This window comes from Penaeus japonicus, unplaced genomic scaffold (assembly GCF_977035675.1).
Source record: "Penaeus japonicus unplaced genomic scaffold, GWHDUDI00000001_assembly GWHDUDI00000008, whole genome shotgun sequence".
Classification (NCBI taxonomy): domain Eukaryota; kingdom Metazoa; phylum Arthropoda; class Malacostraca; order Decapoda; family Penaeidae; genus Penaeus; species Penaeus japonicus.
In genome coordinates, this window is record NW_028234410.1 from 3,029,152 (window position 1) to 3,047,630 (window position 18,479).

At 35.3% G+C, this 18,479-nt stretch overlaps 1 protein-coding gene across 1 annotated transcript in view; it reads left to right on the forward strand.

The window, feature by feature from the left end:
• The window catches only part of Nab2 (Nuclear polyadenosine RNA-binding 2), a 19,645-nt gene extending 1,622 nt beyond the window's left edge, over positions 1 to 18,023 (forward strand). Inside the window, exons 2-17 of the mRNA XM_086538975.1 lie at positions 4,392 to 4,434; positions 4,594 to 4,755; positions 4,914 to 5,504; positions 5,666 to 5,916; positions 6,734 to 6,946; positions 7,140 to 7,322; positions 7,747 to 7,815; positions 8,308 to 8,451; positions 9,003 to 9,264; positions 9,677 to 9,806; positions 12,528 to 12,663; positions 12,778 to 12,925; positions 13,215 to 13,308; positions 14,535 to 14,665; positions 15,863 to 15,969; positions 16,303 to 18,023. Of these exons, the coding sequence (XP_086395101.1) occupies positions 4,392 to 4,434; positions 4,594 to 4,755; positions 4,914 to 5,504; positions 5,666 to 5,916; positions 6,734 to 6,946; positions 7,140 to 7,322; positions 7,747 to 7,815; positions 8,308 to 8,451; positions 9,003 to 9,264; positions 9,677 to 9,806; positions 12,528 to 12,663; positions 12,778 to 12,925; positions 13,215 to 13,308; positions 14,535 to 14,665; positions 15,863 to 15,969; positions 16,303 to 16,479 (2,841 nt within the window). The 3' untranslated portion in view covers positions 16,480 to 18,023. The remainder of the gene's footprint in view (positions 1 to 4,391; positions 4,435 to 4,593; positions 4,756 to 4,913; positions 5,505 to 5,665; positions 5,917 to 6,733; positions 6,947 to 7,139; positions 7,323 to 7,746; positions 7,816 to 8,307; positions 8,452 to 9,002; positions 9,265 to 9,676; positions 9,807 to 12,527; positions 12,664 to 12,777; positions 12,926 to 13,214; positions 13,309 to 14,534; positions 14,666 to 15,862; positions 15,970 to 16,302) is intronic.
• The last annotated feature ends 456 nt before the right edge of the window (positions 18,024 to 18,479 follow it).

An 18,479-nucleotide genomic window follows, 5' to 3' on the forward strand; every position in this document is an offset into this window, starting at 1 on the left:
TATATATATATATATGAATATATATTTATGAATATATATTTATGAATATATATTTATGAATATTTGTGTATATATATATATATATATATATATATATATATATATATATATATATATATATATATATATATATATATATATATTATATTATAATATATATTATATATATTATAATATATATTATAATATATATTATAATATATATTATAATATATATTATAATATATATATATATATATATATATATATATATATATATATATATATATATATATACATATAATTTTGAAAGCAGTGCCTCCTCACTAAGTTTCCACTATTGTTGTGAAAGCCTCTGCTAATTATATATATTCGAATTTACAAGCAGTTCCTCCCTCAATACCCTATAATCTGGGCTCTGATAGCAGGGGACTTTCAGTTTTGTAATAATTTTGAAATGATGTTCAGGATCTGATATTAATTTTTCTCTTCTAGGAACACTAAAAAGTTCTCCATATTGCACTTTGAGTAACTTTGCCATTTCTTTTGAATCTGTTACCAAATCAACATTTTTCTCAAGTGGCCCATTTTCTGCTCTTCTCTTTAATTTGTTGTTATCTTAAGAGAAGAACTATTTTTCATTGTTCTTTATTACTTCAACTGCTCTTTTTCTTCAATAATTTTTGGGCTATTAAAACTTTTAAAATCGGCCTTTTATTTTTAAAAATCTCTGCTGTAATTCTTTCCTGTTTGACATGATCTGTTGTCACATTCAGTTTCTTTGCTCTATTCTTCTTGTTTCTCAATAGCATTCTTCAATCTCTTGGTATAATATTCTAGTTTTGGTTCTTTTTATTGGGCACAAATCTTTTGCAAACATATTTGCAAGCATTGTAGAACTTCTTTAGCATATCATCTGATGTTGTAGGACTTCAATATCTTTCAGTGATTCCATAAGGGATTTATTTATTATTCCCCAGTCAATTGCTCCAATTTTTTATTTTCTTTGCTTCCCAATCAATAAAGGGGAAATTAAAGCCTCCAAATTATATGATAGTTTGGATTTCCTGTGTATTCACAATGTAATGACTAATACTGTTTAAAGATTCACTGAATAAAGCTTCGGCTGTGCAAGGAGGTCTGTATATAGCTATATATATTTCTTTTGTATCCCTAGTCAATACCCCTAGTATTTCCACAGCATTATTAGAATATTGTATTACAGGGTCTGTTTTTGCTGCTAATTCTTTCCTAATATAAAAAGGTACTCCTCCTCTACTTCTATTTCTTCTGTCTTTCCTTATTTGATCATAGTTGTTGATTTTCATTTCTTCATTTCTAATTTCTTCATTTAGGTGTGTTTCTGTGAGAGCTATCACTGAATATCTGTTGATATTTTCCATGTCCTGTAGATATTTAACCCACACAGGACGGGTGGTACAGCATGTGTACCGCGCATTCAAAAGCCCAGTTGCCGGGCGGCACAGTAGTTTGTGCCAGCCATTCAATTGATTTAGGCCTAATAATTCGAACGCCCCGGCATTTGGACATTCAAGGCTAGAATTCCCCCGTCGGGGATGGGTTAATATGAAAGTCTCTAATATGCTGTTTCTTTGAATGCCTACATCATTATTTGTTCTTAAAGTGCCAACCTTACTGGGGAAGTTGAGCCTTCTCCTGAAGCAGGGGTGGTTGTTTCCTCGCTTGTTTTCAAATGAACAAAAGTGCTTCTTAGGACTGAACATCCATGTCTGTTGCTGCCGATGTACCAGTGTTTTCCTTCTCCATCTTTTCCCCTGTTTCCTTTCAGCTTATTTATCCAAAATTTTTGTTTTTGTCTTTCTTCATAGTTTAGATCAGGTGTTATCCATACTCCTTTTAATTTTTCAATTTTCTGCAGCTTCATATATTTCCCTATTAGTTATCTTTTTTTTTGTTTTCTAGTTTAATCCTTATTGACTTGGCCTCAAAGCCTCCTTCAGATATTTGCCTTCTTTCTATGCACTCTAACTTGACTTGTTTCATTTAGCTGTAAACTTGTGTCAATATCATTGATTATTTCCATGTCATTTGCTTGTCTCTTTTCTGGATTATCTTCATCTTTTTCCTCTACATTGTGCATGAACACTTCGATTACTCTGAATGCTTCATCTTTCCTCTTCTCTCCTAGTTCTTCCATCATAGCTTGTTTTGGTTTCTTCTGTTTTTTCTTATTACTGACAACCCACCAGTCAGCCTCATTGTTTGTTGTTGTTTGTTTTGTCTGAGCCATTTGTGCTTTGCGTGTGTCCTTCATCTGCTTCACTATTTCAGAAAAAAAGTTTCTTTTGTTCCTCTCTGTGTTGTGGGTTAGTGGACTAACTCTCTTGTTTTACTTGTCCATTCTTTGTTTTTTTCCTTTACATTTTTTACTTTCTTGTAAAGCCTTTTCTTCTTTTTTGTCATCATATTTAACAGCATGTGTTATCTTTGTGCCTTTATTTTTTTTTTCTCTTAGCTCTTCTTTGTATTTCACAGATTTGTTCTCTTTGATTTTATTTTGGGTGGTAGGTAGGTAGGTAGGTAGGTAGGTAGGTAGGTAGGTAGGTAGGTAGGTAGGTAGGTAGGTAGGTAGGTAGGTAGGTAGGTAGGTAGGTAGGTAGGTAGGTAGGTAGGTAGGTAGGTAGGTAGGTAGGTAGGTAGGTAGGTAGGTAGGTAGGTAGGTAGGTAGGTAGGTAGGTAGGTAGGTAGGTAGGTAGGTAGGTAGGTAGATAGGTAGGTTGGTAGGTAGGTAGAGAGATATGTAGGTATGTATGTCTCTGCCTATTTATCTATCTGTTTGTATCTCTATTTGTCTAACTATTTTATACAATTTTAGATACAAATGCATATTTATGTATGTATGCCTTTATGTCTAGAAAGATAAACAGGTAGATAGATAGGTAGATAGATAGATAGATGGATGGACGGATGGACGGATGGACGGATGGATGGATGGATGGATGGATGGATGGATGGATGGATGGATGGATGGATGGATGGATGGATGGATGGATGGATGGATGGATGGATGGATGGATGGATGGATGGATGGATGGATGGATGGATGGATGAATGGATGGATGGATGGATGGATGGATGGATAGAGAGGTGGATGGATGCATGGATGGATAGAGAGGTGGATGGATGGATGGATGGATGGGTGGATGGATGGATGGATGGATGGATGGATGGATGGATGGATGGATGGATGGATGGATGGATGGATGGATGGATGGATGGATAGAGAGGTGGATGGATGGATGGATGGATGGATAGAGAGGTGGATGGATGGATGGATGGATGGATGGATAGAGAGGTGGATGGATATATGGATGGATAGATGGATGGATGGATGGATAGGTGGATGGGTGGATGGATGGATGAATGGATGAATGGATGGATGGATGGATGGATGGATGGATGGATGGATGTATAGATAGATAGACTGTTGAGTATGTAGGTGAATACATAGTTTGGTAGCTTGATGGATAGAGAGATAGAGAGATAGATAGGTGAAGGAAGTGTGTGCTGATTTTTTTTTTAATGGGATTTCTCTGACAAGCATGACAGGCATGTGTTAGGTGTATCTGTTCACTGCAATTGCTCGATGTACTGATTAACCCATAAGCGCTGATAGTGGGTGTATACTTGCACTCTCCACTATGGTTTGATTCCATTGTCAGTTAAATCCTTGAGATTAAAGTGACAAACAACACAACAAACTTGAGATCTAATGGTAAGGGGTTAAGGTTTGCTTAGTATGTAAGTGCTTCAGTGAGATCTAGAATATAGCTTAAGCAAGACAAGTAAAACAAAACATGTAAGAGAAGTTTATTTGGACACACAACCTTTTGATCTGACACAGTAATGCACAGTTATTTGTGTCTACTTGAATTCAGTCTGAAAAAAAAAAGTATTTTTGGAATCTACTTATAAAAACCTATGTTATGAGACTAGAAATCACAACAGTTGTTATAAGGTTTCCTGTGGAATATTGGTACAAGTTGCACATGTCTTCACATGAGCATGACTAAAATTTGTATGCACATCCTTAAGGAGTTAAAGAGGATGTAAGCTGACTGGTTACTTTCGTATAAAGATATAATCCCCCCTACAAGAAAACCAGTACCTCCTGCAGCACCAAGTCCCATTAGCACAGTTGGCTCTCTCTCTGCAATACTCTTTGTCTTAGACCTGTTTGGCATCCTCAATTTGAGGAAGTAGAAGTTGGTGACAATAACTAACCAAACAAACATACAAAAAAAGCTATTCATAAACATCTTAGGTGTAATCAGAGTAAGATCAGATATGATATTCAATCTGAATTTCTTTCAAGGCTTTGTAGTATTTGCTAAGTATGGGAAATTAATTTATATTATTTTTATTTCCAGTCTGCAATCAAGGCAAAACTAGTGGAACTAGGCACCTATGTTGGTAAGTAATAACCAGAGCATCACTGTTGGTCTTGCACAAAAGTGATAGGAGTGCAATTTTTTTTTCTTTATACAGTACTTGTGAAAGAAAGTGAATACTATTCTTGAAACTTTTCTCCAATATCACATTTGTTGATATACAACTTCTTCTTTGCTTCAGATGAGGAATTACCAGACTACATCATGGTGTTGGTGGCAAACAAGAAGACAAAGGACCAGATGGATGATGACCTGAGTCTCTTCCTTGGCCACAACACCGAGCGCTTCACATCCTGGCTCCACCATGTTCTTCAAAAGCTCAATGCAGCTGCACTGTTGCAAGGTCAGTCTTTAAAGTATTTTTAAAAGGAGCTTTCATTTTTTTTTCCATCGTTTATACACATGGAAATTATAAGGTTATTTGAGATCATTATAAAGATCAAGTATTAACTTATAAAGCATTTGATAGGATGTCTGAATTTAATTTTCGCTTTCTTTTAGTTACAACACCTCAACCAGATGACACCAAGAAGAAAGATGTTGAAGAAGAAAAGAGGAAAGAAAGAGAAGAAGAAAAGAGAAGAGAAAGGGAGGAAGAAAAGAAGCGTGACAAAGCAGAGGAAGGAAAGAGAACAAAAGATGAAGAGAAGAGGAAACTGAAAGAGAAAGAGAAGGGGGAGAGGAAGAGAAAGTCCAGTGAAAAGAAGGAAGACAAGAAGGAGAAGAAGCTAAAGAAATCAGAGTCCCCAGAATCTCAAGATAAATTAGTGAAGGAGAAGAAGTCTGTCATTGAGCCCATAAAGCTCACTAGGTCAAAAGAGGTCGGCAAAGAAAAGGAGAAGGAGAACAAGGAAAGAGTCAAAATAACTGCACCTCAAGATGAGCCTCCCTTTGAGAAAAGTCAAGCCCCAGTAACCTCCACAGTGAGTTCCATCGGGAGCAAAACCCTCAAGAAGATCAAGCCAGCAACGAGAGGCAAAGTGTCGTCAGCAGACATATTTCGGGCTGAAGCTGCGGGCGGAGGGGATCTGATGAAGGAAGAAGAGGAAGAAGAAATTGAGGAAGACCTGCTGGTGCTCAGAGCAGATATTGGTAAATACTTACTAATCAGTTCTTTGTTCTGCCGTTCATCAGAGACTGATTTTTATCACGATCATAGTGTAAGATTATGAAAAATTGGAACTATAGTATGTTATTGTTACCCTTTTTGTTTTGCAAATCTTTGCTCTAATTTTTTGTTTTGTAAATCTTAGATGAATTAGGTCTTGAATTAGAAGAGGAGCCTGCACCAAGAAAGGCAAGAATTGACCAGAAACAGAAGAATGTAGCCTCAAAGCCAGAAGTCAAAGTGGAAATGAAAGCAGAGGCCAAGGTTGAATCCAAGGTAGAACTCAAGACAAAGACCAAATCCAAGGTCGAGCCCTCCAACCCCCCTACTCGGTTGTCTGCAAAGGAGAGACTGGGAACAGCTGTTGCACCAAAGACAGAGCAGCCCAAGGAAAAGGTACTTTTGTCACTAGCAATGACAAGTCTATTTTAGTCTGTTTAAGGAAAGGGACTAAGTTGATTTTAATCTGTGGAATGTATGGTCAAAGCTGAGTATAACATTTATGACACTGAAATGATTTTATATGTAAGCGTTGATAGTACCATATATGTATGAATGTGAACACATGGTAGTGCGAACGAATTCATTTATAGAATTTGTATACATGGATACATTTTTCTTGATATTTTACAGGACGTTCTAGTTTAGCGTATGAAATATTTTCTTTAGGGGAAGTGGCCAAGTATTAAGACTTTTCTTAGATAGTCAGTATGTTTAATGAAATTTAATGATTTAGTGTTTCAGTGTATATATACAAGTCATGTAGGTCAGTGTTCTCCCTTAGTTTATTGAGTATTGAGAATGTATTTACTTGATTTTATCCAAGCATTAATATAACTTAATACTATCTTTATTATGATTCAAAACATTTTATAAAACAAAACAAAATGGAGACATAGAGAAGATACACTATTGTTGCAATATTTAGTGAGTTAGTGAGTGAACAGATACAAAAAGAGTCTTTTTTGTTATGATTAACCCTCTCTGGACGGGTGGTACAGTACTGTACCGCTCATTCAAAAGCCCAGTGGCCGGGCGGCACAGTATTGTGCCAGCCATTTAATTGATTTAGGCCTAATAATTCGAACGCCCCGGCATTGGGACATTCAGGGCTGGAATGCCCCCGTTGTAAGTGGGTTAAATAATGATTTTTCTGATGAAAGGTGATGCTTTTCTAACTAGTGTACTAAACTGATTTCATTTATTACTTCAGGTGTCTGTGTTAGATCGCTTAGGAAGTTCAACATCGGGTGGTCGTCGTGTTATCAACTTGCGAGAAGAATCAAGTTTCCCACCTCGTCCAGAGCCTTCTTCAACAGCAGCCAGTAGTGGAATGGCTCGTGCCATTTCTAGTGCCATAACTTCAGCTCAAAGATCAGTATGTGTGCTGCCTTCATCCACATCGTCATCTGGTAAAAAGTTGGAGGTGAGACTGGCAGTTAGTTATGTCATGTGATTATAAATCATGATAATTTGTAGCTGATTTTGATGTTTAAGTAATTATCCCTACCATTGAAAAGCATATTTAAAAAAAAAATTTATGTGTGTATTTGAATGTCAGGAGACAAATTATGTCTCAGGAAAAAAGTTACTGAACATCCATGTTTGTTTGATTCTAGGCTCGTGTTAGACCTCTCATGTCAAAACACATAGAATCAAGAAATGAATCCACAAGTAGAGATAGAGAAGGACAGTCGAGAGAGGTTTCAAGTCGATCGACCTCAAGAGATGTTCCTAGCAGATCAACGTCGACAAGGGTGGTGTCTGCTGTTGGAGCAGTCCTGAAGAGACCGCATAGTCAAGTGAGTCTCAAGGCTGCATGAAGAAAATGAGTATAAGGCTTAATATTTTGGGCCTGCATGTTTCTTTTAGATGTATTCATTGTTGTTTAGTTCTAATTATGATCAAAACTTTTTTTGACTTTTTCTACTAGAACTATGCGTTAGTGAACAATGGGACTTTGAATTTTTCTGGTTATTAGATGTTAATAAAGCCATTTTGATTTTGATAGGTTCAAAGATATTTTAGTGATATTAGCTATCAATTATTCTTATTTCATATGTATACTCCATCAATGACAAACTTCTAGTACCATCTATCAAGAGTAATGAATAACGAAGGAAGCTAATATTGTTCAATATTTTTCAGTTTTATATTACACATATATGGACATTAGATTTGAGTGATCCAAGGAGAATCACAATTGAACAAAATGTCCTTTTTCAGGTGGACTCGGATGATGAGGGATATGACCCCAAGAAACCACAGTTGAGTGGCATGGCCAGCAAAGTAGAGGTACTGTTATATGATTTCTATAATTTTTTTGATTTAGCTGAGACTTCTATCCTTTTTAGTAAGCTGACAAAGTGTAGCTAAATAGCTGCATTGTCTAATAAATCACAGGATGAGAATTGTCACAGTCAGGGAAAGTTTACCATATATTCAATAGGATGTAGGAACATGCATGCTTAGCCTTAGGATGAAATGGTGGAATTAGTTAGTTTCTTTTCTGCCCTGACTTTGACGAAGCCAACTCACAGCTGACTCAAGATGAAGGGGCTCAGCGGGCATGAAACTGAGCTGTGCCACCTCTGTTGTGCTAGTACCACAAGATGATAGTGGAACCAGCTAACCAGATTATTATTATTTTTTTCAATCTCATTTTAAAGGCATATTTTCCAAATTAACTGTAGTGATAAGAGCTAACCAAAGAAACAGTTTTTAAAGATATTTATCAAAGTTACATGCATTTTTGGAAGTAAACTAATTGCATTATCTTACTCTCAGGTAACTCCAAGACCTAGACGACCAGGTGCCATCCAGGCGAATACAGCTCTTATCCTTCGAGCAATGGCTGACGCACACAAATCTGTAAACAGACCTTCAAAGAACTTGCCAACAAAAGCAGAGCCTGCACCCAAAAAGCAAAAGGTAGACATATATTTTTGTGAAAAATAGCAGGTCCTTCTTGTAACATTCAGTGTACTTGCAAGATTTTAGTAATTAACCTTTTGATGCACTCTCCACTATGGTTTTGTTTTATTTATGTGTATATATTTTTTACATGTAGATGGCTCTACAAGCGCATAGTTACCAAGGATTCAATTATGAGGCCCTATCTGACCTTACCTATGTACTGCATTCTTTGAATTTGGTGGAAAAAGTTTTTATTTCTATTACTCATGCTATTGTTATTGATGCTGTAATAGTAATAATGATAATAGTAATGATAACCTTTTGTTTATGATGATGCTTATGTAGCATCATTGTTGGTAGGTGGTCCTTCCCTTATGTTGATCCTAGAAGTGTACTGGGTGTTAATTCTTTATGAATTCTGGGCTCACATTTCTGTTACCACATAATCGAAGTTGAAGTCTCTTACTTCAGTGTCCTTGCCATTGACTTGTAATTATTCATACTGTTAGATATTCATTCTTGGATGTTTGTCTAGAGTCTTTTTTCTTTTCACTATCCTTCTCCAGGGTGAGTTGTTTACCAGAGGCTACCGTGAACGGGAACAGGCTCGGCAGAAGGAGCTCCCTACTGAAGGTGAACTACGGGTCAGAAAGATTGCCATAACAGTCCCAAATGCAACGAGGAAAGAGAGTGAAGAGCAGCAGAGAGATGAGGAGGACAAGGAGGAGATGATGCCAGGAATCACCAGCTCTTCAGAAGTACTGGAGAAGGAAGAAGCAATGGAAGATGTTGTTCAGCAGGAGGAAGTCTGTGATGAAATGGCTCCTGGTAAGTTTGCTCAGGGTCTTCTCCACTTTTTCCTTCTCATTTTTTTTGTGAATGACAAGGAATATATTATATTATTAACCATCGAGGATTGTTTGTAAAAAAGAAAATATTCCGCAAATATGATATATTCTTAACCCACACAGGACGGGTGGTACAGCATGTGTACCGCGCATTCAAAAGCCCAGTTGCCGGGCGGCACAGTATTGTGCCAGCCATTCAATTGATTTAGGCCTAATAATTCGAACGCCCCGGCATTTGGACATTCTAGGCTAGAATTCCCCCGTCGGGAATGGGTTAACAAAGACATTGCTAGCATTGAGGAATTTTAAAGTGAAAAGTATTCTTTTATACTACTGTAGCAAGAGCTGAAGAGTTCAATCTTCTAATACCATGACCACTTACTTTTCCCCAGAAGTTCCTTTTGGTATGGAAGAGGTTGAAGAAGTTGAAGTTGAAGAGGAGGTAGTTGATGAAGGCATTGAGGAAGACCAGCCTCTTCCTGGCTCAGAGCCCCCACAGCCTGTAGTGCCTCATGTTGGAGGGTAAGGCACCTTATTGTTAGACTTTTTTGAGTTTATAGTTTCCTTTGATTGATGTGTGTATGGAATGTTCAGTAGTTTTTCTTGCAATTTGGCATGATTAGCTTTTGAATTTGGTTAATTGCCTAAAAGATGAAACATTTTCAGTGCAACTTAATTTTTCTGAAATAATCTCTCTCTCTATATATATATGGATGTGTGGCAAGAAGTATTCATCCTTTGGTATATTGTTTTGGTAATTTGTCTTCATGATTTGTTTTGGCAGAGCTCTAGTACCACTGATACATTACCTCAATTTTTTAGTTTTTATAACTTTCTTTCCCAAAGACTTTACTTCATTTGTTTATATTTATGTAAGTGTCATTAAGATATTCTACTGTACCAAGAGTTATTTTACTAAGCAGAACGTTTAAGAGTATACTGAACAGCACATTATATGTATCTGTTAGTTATTTTGTTAATATTTAATCCATTGTGGGCGGGTGTAGTGACATACATGATGCACGAACTTCGGCCGGACGGTGGGCATCATAGTGTACATGACAATAGTCATCACAGCATTTTTGATGAGGGAGAGTGGATCACTGTGTTTCTTTATTGTACTAAGAGTAACTTTATTTAGTGACTGATGATAACCTTTATAATTGCTGTAATATCCAGCAAAAGAAGTATAGCAAGATGCCAATGTCTTCTAAATTACCAGCAGTGTAGGGTATGCAAGTGAGAAGTGAGAAGAGGAAGATGACCCAGACCATGTCCAGTGTCTATAATGTGCCCCTATGCCAGTCTGGCTGCCTTTGCTGTGGTACTTGCAGTCCCAACAATAGGTTTACTTCCTCTTCCCCATCCTTTAATGTAATCTTGGCTGTGGTTGGTTATTTTTTTTTGCATCTGATTATTAACCCATTGGTCGTGGTATTAGATAAATATTTGTGCAGTAGGATGGCTGGTTTACATTGTCTGGCAAAGTGCCATCCGCGTCTATAACCGACTCAGCCTTTGCAGCAAATCATGTCATCCGCTGCTAATAGGTTAAAGTACACACATGAAAAAATGAAGTTGCTCTGTGTTCTTCCATAAAACCAATACTTTTATCACACCCGAGTATAAAGAACACAACTAACTGATATGGATGCTATATTACAATTTTAGACTACTGCAACATTGATAAAACCTATCGTATAGTACATATAAGTCTCACAATACAGTAAAATAGTAAAATGGAAGAGAGAACGAAAGGTCATAGTATATCACATGAAGTTTCCTTTTGCTGAAATAAAACCCATCTGGAGTACCGCACGGTTGGGCATCAGAGCCGGTCCTGGGGATTGGGCAAGTAAATCTTTTTCGTGTCTACAATGGCTTTGATACGTGTTGTGTTATTTCTCATTGTCTCAATTAATCTTTAACCCATTCATGCTGTACCGATTATTTGCCTGATACTGTTCCCTCCGTGAAGATGATAAGTGCACGCAGCCTCCGAGTGCCAGATCTCTCCCTGTGTGTAACCGCTTCTCAGAGCGCTCTAAACCCGCCCGATTTTACGGGATGCTGAGATGCGTTTTTTTATATTTTTTCTTTTTTATTGCTAAGTCAATAACAATGTGTCCATAGAAATGTAAGTGGAATGAGTATAACCATATGTAATTATGTAAAAGGTGTATTCAGAGAGAGAGATCATGATGCGATAGGACGTCATCTCGCTGGAGCGAAATTGTCCTATGACATGAAAGCATGTCATCTGGCATGAATGGGTTAAAGGTACTAGAAAGGAAATTTGAAGTCCTCGTATTAAATAGAGATTCACTTATGAAATACTAGTTAACAGATATCAATTGGAGTTATCAGGAAAGGGTATATATTTGAAAACAATGGAACTCTTTACATTGACTTTGACAACTATATAGCTTTTAGGGGATACAGATTTATGTGGATCAGTTATCAGAATAAATACAGCCACTAGAGATTGAAAGTTTTGGTTCTGGGAAATGTTATATTTTTTTATTATTAAACACCGTTTACCTGGTTGCAAAACAATGGGTTAGGTGTAGTATATGTAATGTCCACAGATGGTATTCACATTATTCCCCTTTTGCTAATACTATTGCATCCCAAGATATGATTTGAAGATTTTGGTTTGTCAGTCTATTAAATTTTTATTATTTCTATTGTGACAGGGATTATACAAGATGTTTTTAACCCATAAATGCCAAGTGACATGATATCATGTCAAGTGTTGGCAGCACTTGGCGCCAGGGACGTAATATCACTTCATGGCTTTTTGTAAGGGTGGCATCCTGTGTGATTGTGCGTGTCGTTATTGGGTTCACTGGTGTTCTTGATTTTCCTGAATCAGAAGCACATAGCTCTGTTGCTGTATTTGCAAAAGTTACAATGCTTATTTATGATTTTTAGGAATTTAAGTCCTTTCCTTTGATTAGGAAGAGGGATGAAAAAAAAAGAAAAAAAAAAGAAAGAAAGAAAATAAGCTGCAACCAAATTGAATATGTACATGTAGATTTATGAAAATGAAGTGATTCACATAGCTTTTAGCTGAGCAGCCTTGGAGAAACTTCTATATATGACATAAATGGCTCCCAGGTGTAAGATAGGACTTGTGTTTGTAGTGTTGTACAAGCAATATATAGTACATTTGGTATATGGATAAATGCTTCTCTGTTTTTTATGTATTTGCGTATGCTCAACTAAGCTTCTGCTCCTCAGGAGAGAGAACACCAAGTTCATAGTGACATTAGAGGGAGTTGACACTGATGTGTTTGAGATGAGGGATGATCCACCCGACATCCGTTCCCGCCTTGGAGCTCGTCCCATCCGCAGCGACAGCCTTGAGGAAGTTGAGGTAAGGTTAATGTGTATCTCTCCTACTCAGCTAAGATGTTATTTTCTATGTTGTGAACTTTTGAAAAATTCCTTTTATTACTTTAAGTCTTATAATTTTGTGGTTTACTTCAAGGAGTACATTGAAGAAGTGGAGGAATGGGAAGAAGAGGAAACTTCAGGTGACATGACCCGTGGAGGTTCGTTACCTGGTGTTGGCCTGATAGCTGGTGTCAAACCTCGACTTAAGAGTGCTATCTCAGTGTCATCTGGGCAAGATGGTGGTAGGTTATAACTGCCTTTTGTAATTACTAAGAATGTAAAAGTTGTACTTGGATGTGAAAATTATTATATGCTGTTTATATGTCTTTAGACAATATATATGATATATTATTAACATTATTATTGGTGCTGTTAATACTATTGCATCATTTATGACTATAAATGCTACTACAGATATTAGAGCATGTTACTGTTACTATTAATACATACTGCTGTTACTATTAATTTTATTGTCACAAATTCTACCAATATTTTTATGACTACTATCTTTGCTATTTTTGCTGTGTCTAGGTGGAGGCAGCAAATTTGAGGAGCGCTGCCGGTACTGGCCGGCATGCAAAGCAGGAGATTCATGTCAGTACCATCATCCTACTCTTCCCTGCATGTAAGTAAAAATTTCCATATATGAATGTGGATCTTTATTCTTCTGGTTATATAGGCATCTTACATGGAGTCTCCATTTTATATTATATTTTTTACTTGCCACTAAGTTATACCATAATTTGGTTGTTTTCAGTAATGTTAAATTTAATTAAGCTGGTATATACAGGATTTTATTATTATTATTATTATTATTATTTTTATTATTATTATTATTATTATTATTATTATTATTATTATTTGCATTGCTTCTCGTAAACAAATTAGAAGCACAGGCACTGATGGCCACCTATAACCATTTGGATCATGAAGGATGAGGAATCTTTTTTTAACAGCTCTTCTCATTACCCAGAGAGCAAGAGCCATAGAGTTAGCAATAGAATAGACAGAGAGAGAAAAAAAAACATGTCTGAGGGTTAAAGGATGAAATATTGCAGAGAAGTTAGGTTAATAATTTGTTTCACATTTTGAAATAGATTCTGAATATCTTTAGTTTTTTTAGTTGCAGATATAGTGTATATGTTTAGTATAGGATTGTCAGAGATGGAATAAAGATGATAGGGGTGATTAATTTGATAGTATTTTTAACAGCTATTTGCTTGTAGGTTAATGATCCATTGAATTTTTTTTCTCTCTAATACATCCAGTACACCGCTATATTTCTTAGCTAATCTGTTATGGACTCCTAATACAGGAAAAAGTTAGGTTTATTGCTGAAACATATATGATAGAGAATTGTTAAATAGAAAATTAAAGAATAAAGAAGCAGAAGGAGAATAGTATTATCAGAAAAATCACTTAAATTTATTCATTTTAAAGAATTATAAGCATGATTCAAGGACTTTATTTATTAAGGATTTTTTATTTCCCAGATTATTTCCATCATGCATGTTTGGTGAGCTTCAGAAAAATCACTTAAATGTATTCATTTTAAAGAATTATAAGCATGATTCGAGGACTTTATTTATTAAGGATTTTTTTATTTCCCAGATCATTTCCATCATGCATGTTTGGTGAGCCTCAGAAAAATCACTTAGATGTATTCATTTTAAAGAATTATAAGCATGATTCAAGGACTTTATTTATTAAGGATAATTTTTTATTTCCCAGATCATTTCCATCATGCAAGTTTGGTGAGCTTCAGAAAAATCACTTAAATGTATTCATTTTAAAGAATTATAAGCATGATTCAAGGACTTTATTTATTAAGGATATTTTTTTATTTCCCAGATCATTTCCATCATGCAAGTTTGGTGAAAAGTGCCTGTACATACACCCTAACTGCATATATGATGCAGCATGCACACGGAGGGGCTGCCCATACACTCATGCAAGCTCAAGAAGTCTAGCTCTCACAACAGGTAATTTTTTCTGGATGGTTGTGTTTTTTCTGTTTTCTTCTGTTATCCAAGAAATATATAATGGTATAGGTTTTGGAGTACGTGATAAGTTGAAACTGTGCTTGTATGACTCTGATAGAAAGGTGGGGCCAGATTCACTAACATTCGATTGTAAGGCATTTACCAGCAGTCGTTTACAAGTGCATTTACCAGCGATGGTAAAGTAGGATTCGCTAAGTGATGATAAGTGAAAATTAATAAGGGTAAATCAACTTTATGACTGTAGTTGCGGTGGTAGGTCTGGTAAACCAATTACGCCATTTAGCGCATGTGTTACATGATTCTTAAGGTTCCTTTGACCAATACCGTGACATGTAAACGAAGCCCAATCCAATTCATGTTTCAAGAAAATGGTGATATAGATTTCTTTTTTTTAAAATTATTTCTATATAAATTCATTTCCAAGAAAGCATAGTCTATTTTATAATTGTACGTATCATATATAATATAATTGTTTTCAAAAACATTGATTTATTTTTCATTTTTTAAATTTTTATAGAAATACTATAAATATTTGCATTAACATTTTCCAAAAAGAAATGCCAATCAAACCAGTGAATTAATAAAACTGTTTAGATTATTGCAGATGGTAAGAAGTTGTTTTATGAATACTGGTGTGGTCTGTTTACAATTATAATGGTCCTTACCTGTGACTTTACCATTGTAAGTGTGTTAGTGAATCTGGTCCCTGAATTTTACTGGAATTAGAATATTATTAATGATATTATTAATTTGTGAACATTACTGAGAAAATGAAAGTGAAATAATTGGACAGTTTAACCTTTTCTTGTACAAAGAAAATGCAAATTTACATTGATAAATCATGAATTATAGATTAACCCATTGGTCGCGGTTTTGATTAAATATGCATACAGTCATGTGGCGGGTTTATGTTGTATGGCAGGGTGCCATCCGCATTTATGACCGATTCTGCCATGGCAGCAAATCATGCCATCCGCTGTCAGTGGATTAAAACAAAATTACTATTTTTATTTGTATCACCTTCCAAGATCATACTTTTTGCTCAGATTCATCCCAAATTTCTTTCTAATGTTTTTTATCTTCTTACCATTTGAGACAAATATTCTTTGCCTTATGATTAAGGCATTCATTGTGTTTACATTGTTATAATTACTAAACCTTTGCCTTCATTCACAGCTACAGTCAACATTAAACACAAAATACCGCCAAGTAGGCCTTCCAAAACGAAGTGCAAGTATTATCCAAAATGTACCAACATGTCCTGTCCATTTCTTCATCCAAAGGTAAGAACCCCTGTTAAGAACTGTGTTTATCTGTGTTTGAAGTTATGTGAATGACCTTCAGTGATACATTTCTGTCCTTGTACATATTTTTTGTTTCAATATTGAAGGTATCTTATGTGTACCATTTATATGTTTGGCCGTTATATGTTTTGTCTCATCACTTTTTTAGGGGATGTAAGATGTGATATTGGCCCTCTGTCATTTTTACAATGCATGTTATACTGAATATATTTTGTACATTTTTGACTTTCTCAGGTAAAGACCGGATTGGTAATATCATGTATTTCCTTTGTATCTCTGGTAATTTTCCCTACATTCTCATTTCTTTTGCAGGCATGTTTCTACGGCATGTCGTGCACCCAGGCCAGCTGCCCCTTCACTCATCCTGATGTAACCATGCGTTCGAAACTAAAGTGGATTGCCCCAAAGAGCACTTCACAGGTCTCTACAGCATCTGTGCCGACGGATTTGATCAAGATACAAAACAAAGAAAAGACAGTAAAAGAATAATGTGGCCTTTAACCACTGCTATGATTGATAACAAATTATTTTATTTGTATATTCTTTAATCACTGCTTTGTAGCTGAGTAGCTATGTAGGTTATTTAGATAGATTATTGGCTGTATTTAATCAGAGTGTTAGGAATGGTAGATGTTTGATAGATCTAAGTTTTCAGAATAGTAGATATATCTTTTTTGAATGTTTGATGACAATTCATTGTCAGGGGATTAGTGTTGTTAGTAGATATTAAGATGAAATTATACATTGGAATGACAGTATGAAAATATACACTATGGATATTGATTTTTCTCTGAGAAAATGAAGTAGTTTTAGTGCTGCAAGTGTGATGTGAATCTAAATAAGAGGAGAGAGAACAAGAACAAAAGAAGAAAAAAAAAAGAAAAGAATTAAAACCTTAGTTGTGAAGTTTCTGGATGAGTCAAGAATGGAGTGCGTTTGGAAGTTCATAGCATGTAGACTTTTTGAGAGAATTTCTATATTCTTTTCTTATTTATTATATACTTGAGAGCAAGTCATAGAGTGATTAGAAAAGGTGATATTTCATTTTCTCTAAGAACAGATCATGTGTAGTTGTTTATTATACATACTGCCATTTTTAATGTTATATGTTGTTAAGTCAATTTTACATAGGCTGTGTTCAGGCAGTGATGTGCTTGTACAGAATTGAGAAGATTTTATTTATCTTCTAAGTAATATCATGCAATCATGCGAGGATGAACAAGCTATCTGATGATCTTCATGAAGTCATTATTTCTTCTTCTCATGTCTTCTTGTTGTCTTCTTGTCCTTATGAAAACTATTTGTAAGAAAGAATAAATTGTTTTTATGATACAGGGACTAACAAATTATGTCATAGGTTTGAAGTTTGAGAAAAATAACAATTAAAATTTCAATTATTATCAATATGCAAAGATGTTATTGATACTCAATATAATTGGTAGTGCTGTAACAGCTGAAGCATTTCCTTATTTCCGAAATATTGGCAATTGTTTTTATTTATGCTATTATTATTTTTAAACATAAGACAAGCTGAACCTGTTTGGAAAAGAATTTCCAAGCTATGGTAGATCTCTCAAGTGATATTATACTGAGGTAGACACAGATTAGTGAGAAGTTCGAGAAATGCCTATTGGTGATACAAGTTAAGACATTAGTGGTATCAGATTACTGTTATATGCTTTATAGGAATCAATAGATGAAAATATAATTTTGTATGAGAGATATTGTTATTTACAAATTGATGACATGCCAGGGTTATTAGTGTTGTAATGATAGGCGTTTATCTCCAAAAGCTATTATTATTAATCTAATGATACTTGTTTCTCCTGACCTTTGCTTATACTTTTCTTTCCTTGAATCCTTATGATAGTCCTATAGGATTTTCTATCTCTGAGTGAAGGGTGTACTAAAATTTGCAAAATTATCAATGCCAGTATATGGAGTTCTTGCACAATTATGAGTCCTTTTTCTTTCCATCATTTTTATTTTTTGCACCTTCAGAATAGGGTCATAATGAAACAGGTGAAAAGAGAGAGAGAAAAAAAAGCCTTTGATTTGATAATGAATGATGCTAATGTTTTTTAGTCTAGTACATTCAGTTGCACAGGGTTTAAGTTTCATTTTTGAAGACATAATATTAGTAAAAGTAAGTATAAGTAAATGATTGTAGGTTATTCTAGAATATGACATCCAACTTCTTTCCTATGGTGTCTGTAAGTAGAACAAAAACAATCTTGCTAAGTTCTGCAACCCTTGGTTTGTTAATGAAAATAAGCTGGTGGAATACACTGCTTTTGATTACTTTTGAATGCCATGAGCTATTTTTAAGTTTTGATTTCGATTTAAATTTTGGAGAATCTCGGAAGGAAATAGCTGACAAAAAGAAATTAGCAAAATGAGATATTTTAATGTGTTTTGCTGTGTATCAAGTACAGGTAAGACTGGTCTCAACATCCTGTCCTTTTGTATGTTTACATATCAGCATGAGC